At 47.0% G+C, this 21,452-nt stretch overlaps 1 protein-coding gene across 1 annotated transcript in view; it reads left to right on the forward strand.

The window, feature by feature from the left end:
* The window catches only part of ALDH7A1 (aldehyde dehydrogenase 7 family member A1), a 93,268-nt gene that overhangs the window by 24,115 nt on the left and 47,701 nt on the right, over window positions 1–21,452 (forward strand). The window contains exons 4-8 of the mRNA XM_029619431.1: window positions 138–218; window positions 7,138–7,261; window positions 8,879–9,011; window positions 9,706–9,750; window positions 19,339–19,416. Coding sequence (XP_029475291.1) covers window positions 138–218; window positions 7,138–7,261; window positions 8,879–9,011; window positions 9,706–9,750; window positions 19,339–19,416 — 461 coding nt within the window. The remainder of the gene's footprint in view (window positions 1–137; window positions 219–7,137; window positions 7,262–8,878; window positions 9,012–9,705; window positions 9,751–19,338; window positions 19,417–21,452) is intronic.

Below are 21,452 nucleotides of genomic sequence, written 5' to 3' on the forward strand. Positions count from 1 at the left end.
AGAAAGCTAAGTTAAATAATAGAAACAAAAAGTTTTAAACAAAATACCATAAAACCAACCCTATAGAATAAATACATAGAATGCAATGCTTTACTTGTCAAATAAATTCTGTTGCACCTTTTTCCATCTTTCTTTAGATTCCAGCACCAAAGCGTGGAGAAATTGTGCGTCAAATTGGAGATGCGTTAAGAAAGAAGCTCAAACTTCTGGGGAGCCTGGTAGGACGTGGAAGGAAATATTTACTTAGTGTTAATAATAGACCCCGTTGCTAGGATTTTTTTTTTTTTATGAGATCTGATTGCCATGTGACCTAGTTTCAACCAATCTACTTAACTTACACTACTACAGATCATTTCAAAGAGAATTTTTGTCCAGATACAGAGTACACAGAAGTAGAACGCTTTTCACTAGGGAGCTAGGATGGATACTTAAAAACTGGAGTTAGTGTCTTGATTCTGCTTTGCATGGATGGTAAAGACTAAAAAAAAAAAAAAAAAAATCTAGGGCGAGCAGGATGGTACGCCTCACAGATGGGTGACATCATCAGATGGAGCCCGACATGGAAAACCTTTGTCAGAGTTTCTAGAACTTTGACTTGCACACTGAGCATGCCCAGCATGCCACTAACCCTGTGTCCACACGGGGTTCCCCTTTGGTTTCTTTTTTTCAGTGAAATAGTTGCCTCGCGGTTCTGGAGCTCTGCTCTTTAGTTTTTCTTTCAAAGTGTTCCCGGTCGTTTTTGACTTTTTCTGTGCCGGGTCCCTCTTCTCCGTTCAGTGCCCGTTCTGTGGCGTGGTAGATGTCTGTTTTTCCCTTCGTTGGGTTAGATTCCCGGTGTGTCGCTCCTCATTGGCCACCGGCCATCGATCACTTGCCGGCTATTTTTCATGGCATGGTCCGGTTTTTGACATTGCCCCCAGTTCCCGCAGACCATGTCTATCACTGATCTGCATGAGGTCTTTATCCTCTGCCTGGGGGTATCGCACAACGTCCACGGGTGCCATCTGTACGTTCAGATGACTCCCAAAGGCTGTCTTGCACAGCTGGATAAGATGGAAAAGCTTTTGGGCCCAAAAATTCTGATCCATCTACTCTAGCATCAGAGGCATCGACTCCTAGAGACCGAGGGGAGCCGTTAGATACGCCGTCCCTTTCTCCTCCGCCAGCGGGCCCATTTTTCTCAAGAGGAGCTGGAGATAGGCCGCCTCCGGTGTCGTTGCACTCCAAGATGTCAGGATCTTCAGCCTCATTGGTGCCAGGGAAATACCAGACCGAGCTCCGCTGCAAACACAGTCACCAGTCGCTGTTAATGCATGGCCTCGGGACTGGTGTGGCATTGGTGGCTGCTGTGCCACCACCAAAGGAAATCTATGGGGAAGAGGCATTGTCCTCTATCAGACCTGAGAGTCCCAGGTGTTCTCCACCGATAATGGTGCCAGGCACTGAGACTCCTCAGGGTTGTGAGGAGGCTCTGGTGACGCCTTCTCTTCCTCCTCCTTCCATCCTAACTTCATCGGGCTTTCAGGAGGAGTTGGACCACAGGGTTCAGATGGCGGTGCTCTGAGCCCTGTGGGGTATTGAATCGCCACCGGCACCGGTCCCCATGCCGGTGCTGGAGCCTGCACCGTCTCCCTTGGCACCCCTGCTATAGTGTCTGGACATCTTTTTAGGCATCATTCTGATGCAACCGTGCCAGGAGCACCTTTGGTTCCTCAGCCCCCTCTGGAGCGAGGACGAAGACTCACTTCGGCCATCGGCACCTACAGGGCCATTGGGCTCGCGACCAGAGTTTCCCAATCCTGTTCTGGGGCCGTCGGGGATCTTTGTGCCTTTAATGCCCTCGGCGCCGTCTGGGACCGTCAATACCCCCGGGGCCCTCGATGCCCTCAGTGCCCAAACTGAGAGGCCTAGGCAGGGGCCCTTAGCAAGGAAGAGGGCCTCATATGACCACTGTGGGGACGATACTTCAGAATCCTCTTTGGAGGATTCCGGTGATCTTCTCTCGGAGCCTTCTTGACCAGATGAGAGGTGTACATCTCCCCAGGAGGATCTTTCCTTTGCGGGCTTTGTCCGGGCCATGGCTGAAACCATCCTATTTCAGCTTCTCACGGAAGAGGACACCCGCCACAAAATGCTGGAGGTCCTCCAATTTGTGGATGATCCAAAGGAAATAGTGGTTGTCCCAGTCCATGATATTTTTAAGGAACTTCTTCTCAAGATCTGAGAACACCCTGTGTCCATTCCTCCAGTTAAACGGAAGGCGGATGCCATCTACCTGGTCCAACAGGCATTGGGTTTTGAGAGGAGCCATCTCCCACACCAATCTGTTGTGGTGGAGTCCGCCCTTAAAAAAGCCAAGTGCTCTCGCACCCATGCCTCTGGTCCTCCAGGGAGAGAGTACAGGGTGTTGAATGCCCTAGGTAGGAAGGTATATCAGGGTGCTATGCTCATCGCCTGTATCACTTCCTTCCAACTATGTGTGACCCAGTAAAACTGGAACCTGTGGAAGCAGGTCCAGGAGCTGTCAGAGTGCCTGCTTCAACAGCAACAGGAGGCATTCTCAGCGGTAGTATAGCAGGGTCTAGAGGCAGGAAAACACGAGGTTAGGTCCATTTATGATGTTTTTGAAACAGCAGTGAGAGTGGCTGCAGTGGGTATTGGCGTCCACAGGATAGCCTGGCTCTATGCCTCGGACCTTTGGCCAGAGGTCTAAGAAAAGCTGGCAGATCTACCCTGCATGGGTGAGAATCTCTTCGGGGATAAGGTCAGGGATGCGTTGACCCAATTGAAGGACCACCATGAGACCCTTCAGCATTTGTCGGCTAGTGCTTCTGACCTGCATCCTTGTCAGGAAATCCTCATGACAAAGCTCAAAGAACTCATTCTATCGCCAGAAGAAATATTATCCTCCTGCCTCGCGGGCTCACATACCCCTCACTGTTTCCAGAGGTTGTTCCTGACAGCGGCAGACCATCAGGCCTCAGCCAGCCCCCCAGCAGAGCCACACCATAGGGTTTTGACTGGGAGCGAGGGAGCATGAGTCAGATTTCTGTACCCTTGGCATCCTGCCCTCCAGTCAGAGGCAGGCTATGATGTTTCATGGACCGCTGGCCCCATGTCACGTTGGACCAGTGGATCCTCACCATCGTTCGCCGAGGGTACCGGCTGAACCTCAGGGATGTCCCTGCAGACTCTCCCCCAAGTCCATCGTGGGTTTTGTCTGCTCCTCAGGAAACACTTTTGACAGAGTTCTCTGCCCTTCTAATGGCTGGAGCAGTAGAACCCTTTCACCTCTGCCAGATGGACAGAGGGTTCTACTCTCGATATTTCCTGATACCAAAGAGAACTGGGGGTCTACACCCCATTTTCGACCTGAGAGCCTTGAACAAATTCCTTCAAAGAGAAAGGTTCAAGATGGGTCTCTTTGGGCACCCTGATCTCGCTTCTAAGAAGAGGAGTCTGGCTCTGCTCCCTTGACCTGAAAGATGCCTACGCCCACATCAGTCTTCCCGGGTCACAGGAAGTATATTCGCTTTGTGGTGGGAAAGGATCACTTCCAGTATCGAGTATTGCCATTTGGTCTTGGCAGTGGTGGGAGCACACCTCCGACATTAGGGGGAGCACATTTTCCCCTACTTAGACGACTAGCTGGTCAAAAGCGCCACTCAGCAGGGGGTGCTTCACTCCTTATGTTTGACCATCCAAGTGCTACAATCTCTGGGGTTTGTCATCAATTACCCCAAGTCCCACCTCAGCCCCTCGTCAAACTTGGGCTTCATTGGGGCCAGAATTGACATGGTTTAGGCCAAAACGTACCTGCCCCGTGAGCGGGCGCTTGCTCTGTCATCGCTGGCTTGGTCCACAGCCATCAACAGGTTTCTGCTGGTCTGCTGCTTCGTCTTTTGGGTCACATGGTTGCGTCTGTCCATGTCACCCCTTTGGCCTGCCTGTGCATGCATAGGATGCAATGGACCCTGCAATCACAATGGCAGCAGGCGTCCCAAGACCTTGAGGCAAGTATCTGCATCACACCGCTTCTCCTGGTCACCCTGTCCTGGTGGGAGGATCTATTCAACCTGAAGCAGGGGGTCCCTTTTCAGGCTCTCCCGCTTCAGGTAGTGCTTACCACTGATATCTCCCCCCTGGGTTGGGTTGTGCATGTGGACGACCTCTACATGCAAGGTCGGTGGACGGCTCAGGAATCTCTGTCAGCTCAACTTCCTGGAACTTTGAGTGATTCGCTACGCCCTTTAGGCATTTCAAGACAGCTTGTCCCACAAGGCATTCCTGCTCCGGACAGACAATCGGCTTAATCAGTCCATCATTCTGCCCATCTTTTTTCCGAGGCCTCATTCTCACCAGGGAGATCGGGCTCTGCACAGTCTGGACTGCAAGTGGGCTTTAGCTTTCTGTCTCGAATGCACAGCAGGCCATAGGCAGTCCTTGCAGCTCCTTTATATCCTTTGACAGGAACAGTCTGAGTGTTGCAGTGGGCAAGCAAACTCTGTCCAACTGCTTGGTGGATTGTATCTCCTTCTGCTATGTGCACATGGGCCTTCAGCTTGGAGGATGCGTAAAAGCCCGCTCTGTGAGATCCATGGTGGCATCGGTTGCTCACTTGCGAGCGGTTCCCGTTGCTGAAATCTACAAGGCCACAACGTGGAGTTCCTACACACGTTCGCTGCCCGGTACTGCTTAGACAAGGATGGTCGAAATGATAGTAGCTTCGGCCAATCTGTCCTTCGCAACCTCTTCCAGGCTTAAACTCAACTCTCCCTACCTAGGGCCCATTGTTCAGGTTCAGGCTGTCAATGTTATCCACAGCACTGCAGTTATTTTTGTGCCCATTGGCACCCGGTTTGGTGCCTGTTGATCATGGTTGTTGCCGGGAGCAGCTTTTAGCTTGGTATTCACCCATCTGTGAGGCCTACCATCCTGCTTGTCCTAGGAGAAAGCAGAGTTGCTTACATGCAGCAGGTGTTCTCCTAGGTCAGCAGGATGTTAGTCCTCAGAAAAACCCACCTGCCACCCAGTGGAGTTGGGTTCTCCTGCGTTTTGTTATTTTATTTTTCGCTCATGAATTCTGTGTTACGAGACTGAAGGGGGACCCTGCGTGGACACGCAGTTAGTGACGTGCTGGGCATGCTCAATGTGCCAGTCAAAGTTCTAGAAACTTTGACACGTTTTCCATGCCGGGCTCCATCTGATGATGTCACTCATCTGTGAGGACTAACATCCTGCTATCCTAGGAGAACACCTGTTACAGGTAAGCAACTCTGCTATCTCATCTCTTGGGCCTCTGTGGAGATTACATGCTGTGATTAGTAATCACTATTGCTATATTCTGAATCAAACTGCATCATTATTATTTATTTATTTATTTATTTATTTATTTATACTGTCTTTGGCTTTTATTTGACGTACTAGAGATGGGGACAGATTTGGAAAGAGTCCAGCCAGGTGGAAATGTCCGGGGGGGGGGGGGGGGGGGGGGGTGTTGCAGTTGCAAGCTTGGTGCAGATTTTCAGAGGGCAAATAATTGCAGACTTTCCCTTTTGAAAACTGCTGCGGGTAGAACGCACCCGCAGACGTCTGCACACACTTTGTCATGGAAAATAGCACATGTAGATGTGAAAATGCAAACCGATGTGTGATTGTTGGTTTTGTCTCTTACGATGTCTATGACCTAATTTTAATTGCTTATTGTTGGATTATGAGTGTTGCTTTGGAAACCATTTAGAAAAGTTTATAGGCGGTAAATACATTTTAAATAAAATAAATAAAGCATTGTTTTGTGCCACTGGGAACACCTCTTTCTAATGCAGTGAAAAGTGTGCTCATTTTGGAGGCCCATCTGGGCTTTTAGCTGGGTTAAGGCTGAGCGATACTCAGACTGCCCTTTGATTAAGATAAATTGGCATTGACTTGGGTAGATGACTTCTGAAAATTGCCCTCCCCATGCACGTTTGTATTTTCCTTGACTTTAAGTTCAGTAAGGTTGATATTCAGTGCCACTTAGCCAGGTAAATTCTGATTTAGCTGGCTAAGTGGCACTGTTTTAATATACAGCCACATTTATCTGGCTAAATAGTTATACTGCTATGTGGTGGGCGGAGCTACTTATCTGGCTAACTTAGCTGGATAAATGGCGATATTCAGACTTATAAATCAAGTCAAAACCTCCCCCAAAAAAACAATATGTATAAATTTATCTAAATAGAAAAGGCATGACCATCATATTCACCAGGCTTAATGCTGCAATGTTTTCTGCAACATCTTTTCACTTCCTGAATATCAAATATAATCATTGGTCTATGCCTCCTTCCCACCCTTGTTTGTGTTTTCTTAGTGATTTAGTGAAAATAAAGTGAAAAAGAACTTATTTTAAATAGCTGTATCAGGCGCTCTTCTGGATATCACCATCTGTTCGCCAAATGGGAGATGCCAAAACCAACACGGTCCACGTTTCGAAAGTCCCACGTTTCCTACCACAGGGAAAAGTCTATTACTTCTCTTAAGTAAAATGGAACAATATCCAGATTTTTTAAAGCATTCCATAAAACAAACTCCTCTTTAGGTCTTAATTCCAATAACATCCACCTTTCATGCTGGCATTTTACTCCTTCAGTTAACGTGTTACCAGAATTTACTACTTCTTAGCGCTGCTGACATGTAACGAAAATCCACCCCTAGCATTAAGCCTGGTGAATATGATGGTCAAGCCTTTTCTATTTAGATAAATGTATACATTTATACATATTGTTTTTTTTTTTTTTTTGGGAAAGTTTTGTTTGAGTTGATTTACAAGTTTTCCTGCCCAAGACTTCTCTTTTTGAAATTCAGACTTATTCAGTTAAGGTAGCCTGATAAGTCAGACCTGATATTGAGCAAGTATAAAGTTAGCCATATAAACTTAAGCTGACTATTAGTTATCAGGGTATATTCTGAGTCACTGAATATCCCAGGCAAGTTAACCAGATATGTTTATCCAGTTAACTTGTTCAGCCGCATAAGAGCTGAATATGGATCTCTCTATGTGTAATAAACAAGTTTAAATAAAAACTTTATTCCCGTGCTTTACAAACAGTTTCATTCTTGAAGAGGTCTGCTGACAAGCTGTGGCTGCATCTGTTTCAGGAGTCCCTAGAGATGGGAAAGATTCTGGTGGAAGGTGTTGGAGAAGTTCAGGAGTATATTGACATCTGTGACTATGCTGTTGGCCTGTCCCGAATGATCGGAGGACCTGTGCTGCCTTCAGAAAGTAAGGACATGGGACGATGGGAAGAAGATCCTCCAAACAAGCAGACACAAACACTTATTTTGCATTTACTACATGCTGCTAGGATTATTGTCATCTATTTCTGGAAAACAAAGCCGCAGCTTGTTTATTGGCAGCGGGTAGTTGCAGATATTGCAATAATGGAATGTGTCTCATACTCTTCGTGAAACCCTGCAGAAATATGACTCTATATGGGGGGTTATTTGGAAATGGAGAAATGATTCTTGTATGGAGGTGTAATTGGTTAATTATGTTATAGGGATTCCTGGTTTTCTTTCTGTTCTCGATTGGGTATATTTTATGCTCATGTATGATTTGCTTTGGACATCTTGCATTTGTATGTTTTTTTTTTTTGTCATTTGTGTTTTTAAATAAAGAGATGACAAAAAAAAAAAAGAAAGTAAGGACGTGTCTGCGGTTCACGTTGACCACCACTGTTGAATGGTCAGTGACATCCTAGTGAGCTGCCTTTCAGTATTGCCTCTGTCTAAGGGAAGAGAATTGCTGAGTTGTACTTTGTGTGCACTGTCGTACAAAGGGTACAAGTTGTGATGTCCAAACGTATCAACATCTGATCTGTGGAAATGAGACATTGTCTTATAGACTCACAGTATGCTGTAGTTTTGTTTTATTCGGTTTTATAGTTCCTCTTCTCTGAAATTGAGCAGATTCTCCTGTTCCAGGGCAGCTTCCCCTTTGCCCCTTGGCTAAAGAGGCTCTGACCAAGTTTAATAGCAAATAATCTTGGCTGCACGGGGCACAATTTTTGAGAATGCCCCATGGAATAGACGGAGCTGAAGCTTGGAGTTTGTTTGCATTGCCAGGATATGGGAGCAGTAAAGTTCACAGCTAAATGTGTTGCTGCAATCGTTGCTGGCTTTCTAGGCTAACTGGTCAGATGATCTGGTTACTTGGTTCTGGGCAAAAACAGACACAGTTGCCCTTGTGCAGACATTCTCTCATAGCCTGAGAATTTGTGTAATTGTGAGTACACTAGAACAATACCATGTGACATCGGTATTTCCGTAGAGATGAAAGGCCCGAGCGTGGCTATAATTAGCAAATTTCTAACTTTTCAAGTTTATTGTCATGTTTAGACTAGATCCTGTTTTGTACAGCAGTTTATGTATTATGATATTCTCGTAGCCAAGCCTTCTGAATAATCTGTGTTTGACGTTTGATGTGACCAGATTCAAGAAGCGTTAAGGGCTAATGCTGTAGCAGGAAGTGAGCATGAGTTAGACCTGCAGCCAGCAGTACCAGCCTTGCAGCTCAATGCTCTGTAAGGCCGCACCTGAAACCCGGGGCAGTGTGTATTTTCTGAGCGAGCAGAGCCTGTGTGCACTGTGGCATCAGTACCCCGGGTTCCCCTCACCAGCATTGCAGGGTGACTCCCCCTGTTAGCAGGAGCTGGCACTGAAGAGTTCTGAGTGGGAGGTCACTGCCTTTGGCCAGCAGAGGGGGGCTGTCATTTTACCAATAACAGCTGATAGTGATGGAGAAGATCTGGGAGGATCATGAACAATAAATAACTAGCATTTTTTTTTTTTTTGCCGAGGAAGAGAGACTGAAACTTTTTTTTTTTCCTTTTCTTATAAGGACCTGGCCATGCCCTGATAGAACAATGGAATCCTGTGGGCTTGGTTGCGATCATCACAGCCTTTAACTTTCCCGTAGCAGTGTACGGCTGGAACAATGCGCTCGCGCTCATCTGTGGGAACGTTTGCCTTTGGTAAGATGTCTGCTTGCTCACTGGCTGTTTTAAATTTTAACATCTGATCCATGATAATTTTGCCACCCTCATAATCCAGGGATGCCCTTTTTAGTAGGAGGCCCCCCCCTCTGCCTGAGCCAGGGCCTTCCTCAAAGTGAAGCCAGAAGTAGGGGGGGGGGTGATGCTGTTGGTCAGTGCAGGGCCGGGTTTAAGATTGCGGTGCCCATGGGCAGTGGCATGGCGATGGGTGCCCCTTTGAAGCTGTGCTGGCACATGGCACCATAGCGAGCAGAAGCCGGTTTCTCTTAGGCCTGGATATTTGGCCTCTGACATCCTCGGTGGTGTTTTCCCAAGACCTTTCTCTCTGTTATCTGAAAGTAGGAATACAGGAGCCGACATGTCAGGATTATGACCATAAAAGTTAGGGCGGCCCGGTGAAAAAAAATAACTTTTTTGAAAGAGCTTCAAAAAGCAAAACCGCAAAAAAAAGCTTTTCTGAGGTTAAAAGCTCTTGCTCAGCAGGAAAAATAAAAGCTAGATAATACTGCATTGAACACTGAAAAGATTTTTCTAAAATGTTTTCTCACCTTCAACTTTTTTTTTTCCTTTGCCATTTATAATGCAGTTTACCGAACAAGAAAACTAACAGTTTTGCTGTGTGTTTTTTGTTGTTTTCCTCTCTCTCTCTCTCTCTCTCTCCTTTCTCCCAAAGGAAAGGTGCTCCTACGACTTCACTCACCAGCGTGGCTGTCACAAAGTAAGTGCCGACTGAATGGTGCCACCATGACTTGAGCTGGACATTCCGTAAAGAAGCAGAGATCACAGGGAGAAGGCTTGGCTGTCCAAACTGCATGCCCCTCAGACATGGATGGGTATCTCCCGGGCAACATGCTTTCCAAGGACCTTGTGTGCTTGGAAGACAAGGCCAGCCCCAACGCAATTCAGCAAATGGGAGATTCTCCTGCAGTTTCATTCGAGGGGGTTAGATGGAAGGAGGAGCTGGCTTCTCTCCTTTGGTTATATCCCTTGTAAGGCCTTCTTTTTATTAAGTTGGGGGCGGGGGGTGTGTTTGCCCAGCAGCAGTTTGAAGTCTTTTTCTCGCTCACTGCACAGTCAGAGCAGTCAGAAGTCCATGCCCCCCCCCCCCGACTCCCCAGTTGATTTTCCCCGTCCAGTGAATATTCCTAGGTGGGAGGTGGGATAGTGCTGCTTCCTTTGCCAGCTTGCTGCCTGGTTTCTCCTATGTGAACCGTGGGCAGTGAGTGGGCCCATTTTTTTTTTTCCAAGCCGTTTCTGTACATTAAGCAGTGCTTTCCACGCAGAAATGGCGCGTTACAAAATTTCCTGCCCGATTTAGGCGGGTAAATTGACGCACAGAAGCCGTTCATGCCCGTAAAGTTACTCGCATTCGGGAGAGGCGCTCTGGTGGGATGTGGTCCAGGCAGAGTTTTTATTTATGCGGATACATTGTGGATTTTCAACAGTATAAGGTGAATTTTCCAAAGTTGCGCGTGTGTAAAAAAAAAAACAAAACAAAACAAAAAACCACCACTTAGGCGTGTAAAATAGCATGTATGCACCATATGTGCGTAAATTAGAGTCCGCAAGTAAATCTGCCCGTGTAAAAAAAAAAAATAAAAATGGGGCGGGCCGGGACGTTCAGTGGAGGGGCCAACATTTACAAAAGTAAGTTTCTATTCTATAAGCAATTTATGCATATAAATTTCATACATTATGCATATTTACTCCTGCTCAGTATGTGGTCTAAGGAATTGTAAACATCTTAACAGTAAGAAAATGACTGGGTGGGGGGCTTTGAGTGAAATGAGAGACTTCAGGCTTTACGAGCTGCAGGTAGACTGCGTGAATGGTTAGTTTATTGGTTAGTTCATTGCTGCGCCCATGTTAGAAAATCACCCGACTTCCATTTGTAAAAGCCAACTTACGAGGGGTGGGGGGGGGGGGGGGGGAGGCAAATGCGTGTAAATAACACGTGTAAAATCTATTCACATATTCATTTAAAATTTGAAGTTAAAATATGCCAGTATATCATTTGCGCACATGTATCCAGCTAAATTCAGCTTTCCCTGTACGTACCCAGATCAGTCTAGACTCCTGGGTTTTGCCTTCCTTCCAGCAGATGGAGACAGAGAAAGTTTTACAGAAACCGCCTCTTAACCCGGTGTACCACCTGCAGCTCCTCAGTATTTCTCTGTCTCCAGCAGATGGAGGAGGTGCAAAACCTGCAGTTCTGTACCTGAAAAAAAAATAAAATAAGAGGAGGTTTCGATTGAGTGAAGATTTCTCTCCCAGGAGGTTGGCAGGTCCTGTTGGGACCATCCCTCCTGGTTGCAGAGGTGGGCGAGCAGGGTCTGGGGACCTTAGATTGCTCACTGGATTTTGCCTGAGGAGAAGCTTCTGCCACACTTTAGATAAGATTGTTCCTTTTGTGTTTCTTATAAAGTTTAAAAAAAAAAAGAGAATTGTAACAAGGAAATCAAAGGAAGCAGGTGCGTTTACTTTACTTTGCTTTAATCTCCTGTCACTGGTGGTAGAGGGAGACAGTTTCAGCGGCGCATATTTTGTTTTAGCTATCTCGCTGCCTTTCCTCCCTCAGGGGTCTGCTGCGTAGTCGCAACCGGGTCTGATCATGCTGAAGCCCTGTGCACCTTTCTCGTTCCGGCCGCTGTTTCAGTTGCCTCTCTGGTGGAGAGGGAACATCAGGAGGGACTGCGGCAGCAGCTTGGAAGAGTGCGACTCTGGTGGGCCTTGTGACAGCTTTGTGCACTTTTCTCGTTCCGGCCGCTGTTGCAGTTGCCTCTCTGGTGGAGAGGGAACATCAGGAGGGACTGCGGCAGCAGCTTGGAAGAGTGCGACTCTGGTGGGCCGAAGGCTGCAATGCGAGAGACCAACGATCCATTCCGCAGCCATCTTAGATATGCTCGCCGCTAAGGGGAAGGCTGCAGCGGGGGGAGGGGATCTCCTGCCCGAGCTTTTTCCAGCTGAGTTAAGCTCTGTAGAGGCACGGGGGGAGGCGGTTGGAGGAGGAGATTGATCCTCTGGAAGAGGATTCTGATGGTGCCTCTCCTTTTTCACCTGAGTCTGTCCTGTTGATGCACAAGACATTCTTAGCCTGCAAGGCCCTATAGTGGTCCTTTCCTAAGCAGAGGATGGCAGAACCGTCCCATAGGAAGACGTCCAGATTTTCAGAGGCTTCGGGGACCACTAGGATTCAGATGGTCCTTGGTCCTTCTGGGTCAGGGGCCACCGAGGAGGGTTCCGAGGAGCACTCTGATCAGGGATTGCTATCTGGGGATGGTTCTCCCGATGCTGATCCTTCTCAATGCCCACAGGATCCGGAAGAGGATGTGACAAAAGTTCTGAAGATGGAAGGCGACAATCCCAAGGTGGTTTGTCTGTTTCAAAGGGAGGAACTCAGACCCCAGATCCTGCCAGTCCTGGCGGAATTGGGAATAACCATTCCGCAGAACCAGGCTGACCTGGAGGAAGTATCCAGTCATGACCGGCTTGAAGGGTCCAGCTCAGACTTTTCTTTTTAACAAGTCTGTTAAAGAATTGGTAGTCAGGGAGTGGGATACTCCGGAGACTGGCATTAAGGTTAGCAGGGCTATGGATAAGCTTTATCCTTTGCCGGAAGACACTTTGGAGTTCTTGAGGGTGCCAAAGGTAGATGCTTTGGTTTTGGCTGTTACAAAAAGGACCACCATTCCGGTAGCTGGTGCGGCAGCTCTTAATGATTTGCAGGACAAGAAGCTTGAGGTACATCTCAAGAAGATCTTTAAGGTGTCTGCTCTGGGCATCCGTGCAACTGTGTGTAGCAACTTCATACTCCGGGCCAGTTTGAGATGGGTACAGCAGTTGCAGAATGCCAGAGATATGTAACCCCAGGAGTCCAAACAGGCGGAGTGATTGGAGGCTGTGATGGCTTATGGTGTGGATGCTTTGTATGACCTTATTCGCATTTCTTCCAGGACCAAGATGTCCATGGTTTCCGTTAGGAGGCTTCTTTGGTTAAGAAACTGGTCAGCGGACATTTCGTCGAAGGTTGAGCTGGGAACATTGCCTTTTAAGGGAAAACTTCTGTTTGGGGATGACTTGGAGCAGCTGATCAAATATCTGGAAGATAACAAAGTGCACAAGTTACCGGAGGACAAGCCAAAGGGTCCAAAGGATTTCTCCCAATGCGCTCGGTTTTGGGGGCAAAGGCATTTCTGTCAGAGCAGAGCTCTAGCTGCTGGCCAAAGGCAGATCTCGGGGAGTTTGCAGTACTGGAGTCAGCCATTTCAGGGGCACAGAGTGGGCCGAGATGGCTCCAGCCAGGGTAGTGGCGGAGCCAAGTTGGCGCAATGAGGCGAGGCCGGCCCACTCCTCGGGTCTAGTCATCAGGGGTTGTCTGACTCATTTTTACGAGGAGTGGGGCAAGATCTTGTCGGACCAGTGGGTTCTAAGCGTGATAGGACAAGGCTACGCTTTAGAATTTGCTCAGCCGCTCAGAAACCTGTTTATGGTGTCTCCCTGTGCCTCGGCAGAGAAGAAGCTGATCATATAGCAGACTATACAGCGGCTGCAAATGCTGGGGGCCATTATTCCCATCCACCCGATATAAGCAGGGGATGGGGCATTATTCCACTTATTTTGTGGTGCCAAAAAAGGAAGGAACCTTTCATCTAATTCTGGTTTTAAAGAAGGTAAACGTAGCTCACAAATTTTCCCATTTCCGGATGGAGACTCTGAGGTCTGTCATAGCAGCAGTGAGAAGCAGGAGTTCTTGGCTTCCTTGGATCTGACGGAGGTGTATTTGCACATAGGGATTCACCCAGACCATCAGAAGTACCTCCGGTTTATGATCCTGGGCAGGCATTTTCAATTTTCTGCTCTCCCGTTCAGCCTAGCGACAGCCCCGAGGACCTTCACGAAGGTGATGGTGGTGGTGGTGGCGGCAGCCCTCAGAAAGGAGGATGTGCTGGTCCACCCATATTTGGGCGAAGTTGGAAGACCTTTGCAGATAAGTGGTGGACATGGTGGAGTTCTTGGGTGCGTGCTTCTGTACCCAAGTGGGGAAGGGTTTTCTCATGGAGGAGCGGATTGTCAAGCTGCAGACTCAGGTTCGGAACCTGTTGGAGGCCCGAGTGCCCAGGGTCTGGGATTACTTTCAGGTCCTCTGTTCCATGGCCTCAACCATGGAGTTGGTCCCGTGTGTGTTTTTGGCCATATGAGGCCTCTTCAGAAAACATTGCTATCCCAGTGGGATCCGATTTTGGAGCAGTTTCATCTTCCACTACCACTTACAGAGTCTGCCAGATCCAGTCTTTCGTGGTGACTTGGCTGGAGCCATTTGCGCTGAGGAGTGGATCCCGAGGTGCCACAGTGGATGGTAGTGACTACCAACACCAGTCTCTCCGATGGAGAGCTGTATGTCAGTCCCAGTTGGTGCAAGGCCAAGGTTGGTGAGGAAGTGGCCTGGTCCATCAGTCACCTAGAGACGAGAGCAGTATAGTTGGCCCTGCAGAGTTTCTTCCTCTTTTGCGCAACCATGCATTGAGTCCTGTCCGACAATGCGACGACGGTGGCCTACATCAGCCGCCGGGGAGGTATCAAGAGCCGAATGGTTGCTCTGGAAGCGGAGATGCTGATGTCCTGGGCAGAGCAACATCTGACCTCAATGGCGGCTTCGCACATAGCGTGATGTGACATTGTGCAAGAGGATTTTCTCAGCCGGCAATGTTTAGACCTGGGTGAATGGGAGCTCTGGAGGAGGCAATGACCCTTATTTCTCACAGATGGGGCATTCTTCATATGGATCTTATGGCAGCTCAGAGGAATGCCAAGGCGCCATGCTTCTTCAGCTGGAGAAGAGAGCACGGAGCAGAATAGGTCGATGCCCTGGTTCTTCCTTGGTCACATGACATTCTGATCTATATGTTTTCACCATGGCCCCTGGTAGGTAAGTTTGTGAGAAGAATAGAGGTCCATCCAGGAAAGGTGATTCTCGAGGCTCCGGAGTGGCCATGAAGGCCTTGGTTTGCAGATTTGGTTAATCTAGCAGTGGATGGCCCCTTGAGACTGGGTCATCTGCCAAAGCTTCTACGACAGGGCCCTATATTTTCAGATCGAGCGGATCACTTTTGTCTAGCGGCTTGGCATTTGAAAGAAAGCAATTAAGAAGAAAAGGATGTTATTTCTACTCTACTGCATGCTCATAAGACTTCTACTTCCTTGGCATTTATCAGGGCTTGGAGAGTTTTTGAGGCTTGGTGTATGGAGCCAGGGGGTTGATCCTTGGTGAGTTTCTGTGGTGCAGATTCTGGCCTTTTTGCAGAGAGGCCTGTCAAAAGGTTTGTCCTTTATTTCCCTGAGAGTGCAGTTGTCGGCCCTGGGCTGCTTGTGAGGCAAGGTTCATGGAACAGCTCTAGCTGTGCATCTGGATGTGGTACGTTTCCTCTGAGGGGCAAAGCATATGTGCCCTCCTGTTAGACAGTGTGCCCCTCTTGGAGCCTTAATTTGGTCCTTAAGGGCATGTGTGAGGTGTCATTTGAGCCTCTAAAGAGGGCCACCATAAAAGATCTGACTTTGAAGATTTTTTTTTTGTGGCGATTTGTTCAGCCTGAAAGATGTCTGAGCTTCAAGCCCTGTCAAGTAGAGATCCCTTTTTGCGGATTTTGGATTCTGGGGTCTCTCTGTGGACGGTTCTGCCTTTTCTGCTGAAGGTAGTTTCAGTGTTCCATTTAAATTAGTCAGTTGCGCCTCACACAAAAGAATTAAGACGGTTGGATGTCAGAAGGGCCTTGTTGCGATATCTGGAGGTCAGTAACAGTTTCAGATTGTCGGATCACCTTTTTTTGCTATGGAGTGGTGTGAAAAAGGGTCAGAAAGTGTTGAAGACCACAATTGCATGGTGGTTGAAGAAGGCATCTGCCATGGTCATCCTATCCTGGAGGGATTAAGGGCTCTTTCTGCCCATTCCCAGGTGGCCTCCTGGGCAGAATGCCAACTGGTGTTGCTGCAAGAAATTTGCAGGGCGGCTACTTGGTAGTCTTTACATACTTTGCCAGGCATTATTGTTTGGACAACTGGGCTCTGGACGTTGACAGCTTTGGTGAAAGCGTTTTTTTGAGTGGGACTTTCTCAGTCCCACCCCAGTTAGGGAACCTTTGGTACATCCCAGGAGTCTGGACTGGTTTGGGTATGTACAGAGAAAGGAAAATTGGTTCTTACCTGCTAATTTTCGTTCCTGTAGTACCAAAAATCAGTCCAGAATCCCGCCCAATGGTGGAGAGAAGTTTTAGAGAGTCCGCTCAATCTGTTTTTTATTCTTGAATAACTCTGAAGAATGGCACTGGCTTCTCGTTAATCCTTTCAATAGAGTTTTTGAATTGCATTATAAATTTTACTCTTTCCTCTGCTCATTCCAGGGAATTTGATTGTGTTGAGCATTGGAAATCATTTTTACTTTTTTGGCTTTTTGTGCTTGGGTACTTGGCAATACTGAGGAGCTGCAGGTGGCACACTGGGTTAAGAGGTGGTGTCTGTGAAACTTTCTCTGTCTCCATCTGCTGGAAGGGAGGCAAAACCCAGGCATGGACTGATCTGAGGTACTACAGGAAAGAAAATTAGCAGGTAAGAACCAATTTTCTTTTATCTAGCTAAGTACGAAAACAGCTACTTAGAAGGGCAAGTAGCGCTTTCCAGACTTACCTGAGTAAAATAGCTTTGCTGCTACTTAGCCAGATAAAGCAAACCTTATCTGGTTAAGTGCCACTACTTATCTGGATAAGTCCAAACTTTCGTGGCTTGTGGTTTTTACATATGCAAGCATGTTTGTGTGCACATGTCCTCGTATTTTATAACCTGTGCATGTTGTTTGTGCATAGGTTATAAAATACTGTAGCAACTTTGTGCGCTCCTGTATACTTGTGTATAAGGGCACACGCGAGCAGCTTGGAAAGTTATCCTCTCTGCATGTAAATTCCCTCGGCAAAAATAACCGCACAAATTTAAAAGGTGAAAGTTTTTTGTGTAGGTGGTTTGTGTCAGGGTAACTTTCAAAGCAAACTTATGCACATGAATTTGCTTCAAAAAAATAGTGTAATTCCCACGGGCAGTTTAAAAATGTACCTTCCCCTATGGTGAACAGATAATTCTGTTTCCTGAAGTTCTGCGGCAGTGCTTGCAAAAAGAGCAATTGCTCTGCAGACCGATCAGGCTCTGAAAGGCCATTTGGACACTTGCCCTGGGGTGAGTGGATTTTCGTGGCTGGTGAGATGAGCCAGGGATCAAGAAGTCTCCACCACCTCCTCCTCCTGGGGAGAGGCCCAGGAGGGAGGAGGTGGAGGCATCTTCAGCCTGAGTATGGACAGGGGAAGAAAAAAAGAGGGCTACAACAGGGGTAGGGGAGAGAGAAGGAGAGTGAGAGGGCTAAGGGAGGAAGAGGAGGAGGGAAAGGAAGTTGTGGAGAGAAGACAGAGAGAGAGAGAGACATGTGGGTGAGAGTGCAGTGGGGGGAGGGGTGGAAGAGGAGAGAGAAGACTATATTGGGCTGGAGTGGAGGAGAAGTGTGAGAGGGCTGCACCAGGGTGGAGTGGAGTGCATGCATTTGCCAGGGAAGAAATGCATTGATCATGAACTCCCCCTGCCCCCCCCTCCCCAACGTAGATTATTGATGGGGGGGGTGTGTGTGTGTGTGTGTGAGAAGAGATGGCAGGAGTACACGAGGAGTGCTTTTTGTCCCTGGCAAGAAATGAGTGTTTACAGGGCAACTCTTTTTAGTTTGTCAGTTTATTTTTTAAAATTAGAAAATAGTCTTAGTTCACTGGTATAGTTTTCCACTGAAGACAAACCAAAATCTGCCATTGTACAGGGACATCTGTATAGCATTGCAGAATGGTTTACAACTTTCAGTACAGCTGGTGAAATGACCAGTGGTCACTGGTTCTGCTGGGATCACTCCTGACTGGGGATGACAGCTGCTTTTGATTTCCATTTTTTTTTTTTAAAGACTCTGCTGCTACAAATCCATGGGATTTAGAACCATACCTGGGATATCTCTGGATATCACCAGGAGCATCAGGGAATTTGTATTAATTGCTGGGTCTTGGGGGGGGGGAGGGGGGGAATACTAAAAAGCTCTCACTGTTGACAGCTCCAGCCACTCCTTTTCAGTAAGCCAGCAGGGAACAGGAGAAGAGGGGTGAGGCTGGAGCACCCACACTGCAGATATTGTGTACTGGAGAGGGGCTGCAACACATGTAGCTCAGCTTGCAGCAATGATCCCAACTCAGGGGGTGGGGGCAAAGAGAGTACCTCAGTCAGGAAGGGGAAGATTTTGGCGGATCATCCCTGGAGAGGAGAAAAGTGATGGTGGTGGCAGAGTCTTGAGATGGTGTGGATTAACAGGGAGGGGATGGAACAGAAAGGTTGGTATGCATTATTCTGTGTTATACCCCTACCCTCCCTGCTAATCATCAGGAATCTGAGTGACCACAATTCAAAAGTTCCCAGGTATGGTTAGAACCAGGACAGGTTCATCCGGTCCCTTTTTAACACGGAGTAGAGAAACCCTACAGTGCCTGAATTTTGTCTTGCATCTATAGCGCTGGACTGTTGGCGCCACCTTCTGATTTCAGTGAAACCATTTTTATTTCTCTGATTTTTCCCCTGCTTGCTTGGATTTGTTTTCATGGTGTTATCAGATACTGTACTGCACATCCTGCTTGATCTCTGGCTCTAGCATTGCTCCCCCACCTCTAAAGGATCCTCTGTGCTGATCCCATACCTTATGAAAAGCAATACCGTTTTTTTTTTTTGGGTTATCTTCGCTTAAACAGGGAGGCTGGCATGTGACTTAGATACCTTTTAAATTACATTTGCATATGAGCGAGAACAATAGTGTGCTAGTTCTTGCCACGGAGGTAGCACCTTTATTTTTTATTTTTTTCAATAATATTCTGCTTTAATTTTGCATCTCTCATCAAGAGTTGTACATTCTGGGCCCAATTTTCAGCCTGTCCGCGTTGGGGCAGAGTCCATGCAATAACTTTTCTGGGTGGCTAGAATTATTTTTAGAAAAGGATTGGGGGAAATGCAGTCTATATATTGTCTGCTTTTCCTCCCCCAACCTAAGTACGCCTCTGGGCTCACCTTCTCTCGGCGCGGCTGAAGGTCCCCGCGTGGTGGAACGCACGGGACCTGTTGCTGTGCTGGGAGCGGGCGGTTGTCCAACGTCCGATTTACTCAGTTGAAATGCCTTTTGCTCGCGGGATGTGTTTTGACAGTCCCCAATGGCCATGGCACAGTTCCTGACGGAGTTTGTATGTTGCTTTTGCAGAATAGTTGCCCGCGTATTGGAAGAGAACAATTTGCCTGGGGCCATCTGTTCCTTGACGTGTGGTGGCGCTGATATCGGGTGAGTGTATAGCAGCGGCCCTGCCGGTCTGCCAGCCCTCCTGTACTTTGCCTCACCTTAGCTGCATTCTTCAAACTCCTCAGCAAAGAGCAAGCAGCTCCGTCGTCTCCCCACCCTCCCCTTGCCTTACCCTCCTGTTTCAGTGCTTTGATTGTGATCAGCCCGTCTGAAATTGCACCGGGCTGTTTAAAAGTTTGGTTGCTTTTTTGTAAGAGAGCCTGGGTCCTTGTACTTTGTGGTGCTGCTGTTGGGCTGAACATAAAGCGGTTTGAATGAATTATTTATTGAAAATGTTATGTATCACTTCTCCCGTTTTTGGAAGAATGCCCAAAGCATTTTATAAAGCCACACACAGCCATAATTGAAATAATAAAAATACAAGACAGAAACAAACAAGTTGCTAACACGGTTTAAAAACCAGGTGGTAAAACTGCTCCCGACATAACCCAGTGCCTTCCCAGAACAAAATCAAGACTACAGAGCTGTAAGGAAACAAAAAAAAAAAGCCCTCATTTTTTTTTCTAAAGATGAAATAATTGGTCTCCTGTTTGCCTCAGTTGTTCGAAGTTTGCTTTTTTTTTTCAGGTGAGACATGTTGCCTTTAATGTGAGATTCTAAAATAAATTTTAAATATTTTTTAAAAACACATGAAATAGTAAACAGAAACAAAAAAGGGCTCCTTTTTTTTTTTAGGATGATACAGTGCAGGTCATGGCTTTCATTAACATGATATCTCGAAGGCAGATCCAAAGTCTATCCAAGAGAGAGAGAATGGGTGGAATTTAAAAAAACCTGGAGAAAGCTGGCTGGCTGGCAAATATTCTATTACTTTCCAACTTTTGCTTTAATTTATTGAAGTGTTTCTTATTTGTCACCCTCCTAACATGGCAGCCACATCCATAGGCTGCCACGGCTTACTAGTCTAGAAGTTTGGGGACTAGCAAAGTGGAGGCCTGTCTGGCAGGTTGCTTAGGCCTGTACAGCCTGCTTACTGCCTGGGTGGCCTTAAAGGGACACAGTTTCCTGTCCAGCCTTTCGCCAGTCAGAGGAATTGAATTCTTCCATGAGATCGCGGAGAAGCTGATAAAACGGGGGCAAAATGGGGAAGGACGAATTATTGCTGAATTCCATCTTTTGGTCTGTATTATGGGTGATTGTGATTAGATGGGGGGGGGGCATTTCTTTCACCTCGCTGGGTGGTGAATTTGGGGAGGGGGATGGGGGGGTGTAAGGAGGTAAAATGCCACACGATGGGAGATGAGGCTTCATATTGTAGCATCTCTTCCTCCTCCTTAGGCTGGCTGGGATTAAAGGTTATGTGAATACAGTGACCCGAGATGAGAATGGGTGGCTGCCTCTTCTAAAAACAAGTTTGTGAACCCAGATTCAGATTTTTAACTGATTTTTGTGTTGAGTTCCAAACTCTCACCTATAGAATCATCAGGGTAAAATTTGTATGAGGGCTCCATATAAATGAGATGTTTGAGCTAATATTTGTCTTATTTGGGAGGAATGGGGGAAGGAGAAGATGTGGAAATCTGAGACTATAAAGGAATTACGTTTTCAGATCTGAACTAACTGCCTTGAAAGGTACAAGACAAACATTTTGGTCCCAAATGGCCACAAACATTCTTTGCTGATTGAAGTTGATCTTATTTGGGCAGGCCTGTATCAAATAACCAACTGATTCTTCAAACAAAATGCCCCATCCACAGCATAAGGAAATAAAACACCAGGTTCAGAATTTTAAAGCAAATCTGTTATTCCAATGGCAACCAGCGTAGGCTTTTTGGTGTAGCACTGACCTAGGCCTTCTCACCTTGAATCTATGAGTAAGGATGGGTAAATCTGTTTATTTGATACAGGCCTGCCCAAATATTATGAACTTCAATCAGCAAAGAAAGTTTGTGGCCATTTGGGACCAAAATGTTTGTCTTGTAATATAAACACAAACACACACAAAGCACAACTCGCAGCATAAATAGTCAGAGAAAGAAACAAAACAATTAAATTAACCTTAGCGCAAATAACCCCAT

Source organism: Rhinatrema bivittatum, chromosome 1 (genome assembly GCF_901001135.1).
Source record: "Rhinatrema bivittatum chromosome 1, aRhiBiv1.1, whole genome shotgun sequence".
In the NCBI taxonomy this organism is placed as follows: domain Eukaryota; kingdom Metazoa; phylum Chordata; class Amphibia; order Gymnophiona; family Rhinatrematidae; genus Rhinatrema; species Rhinatrema bivittatum.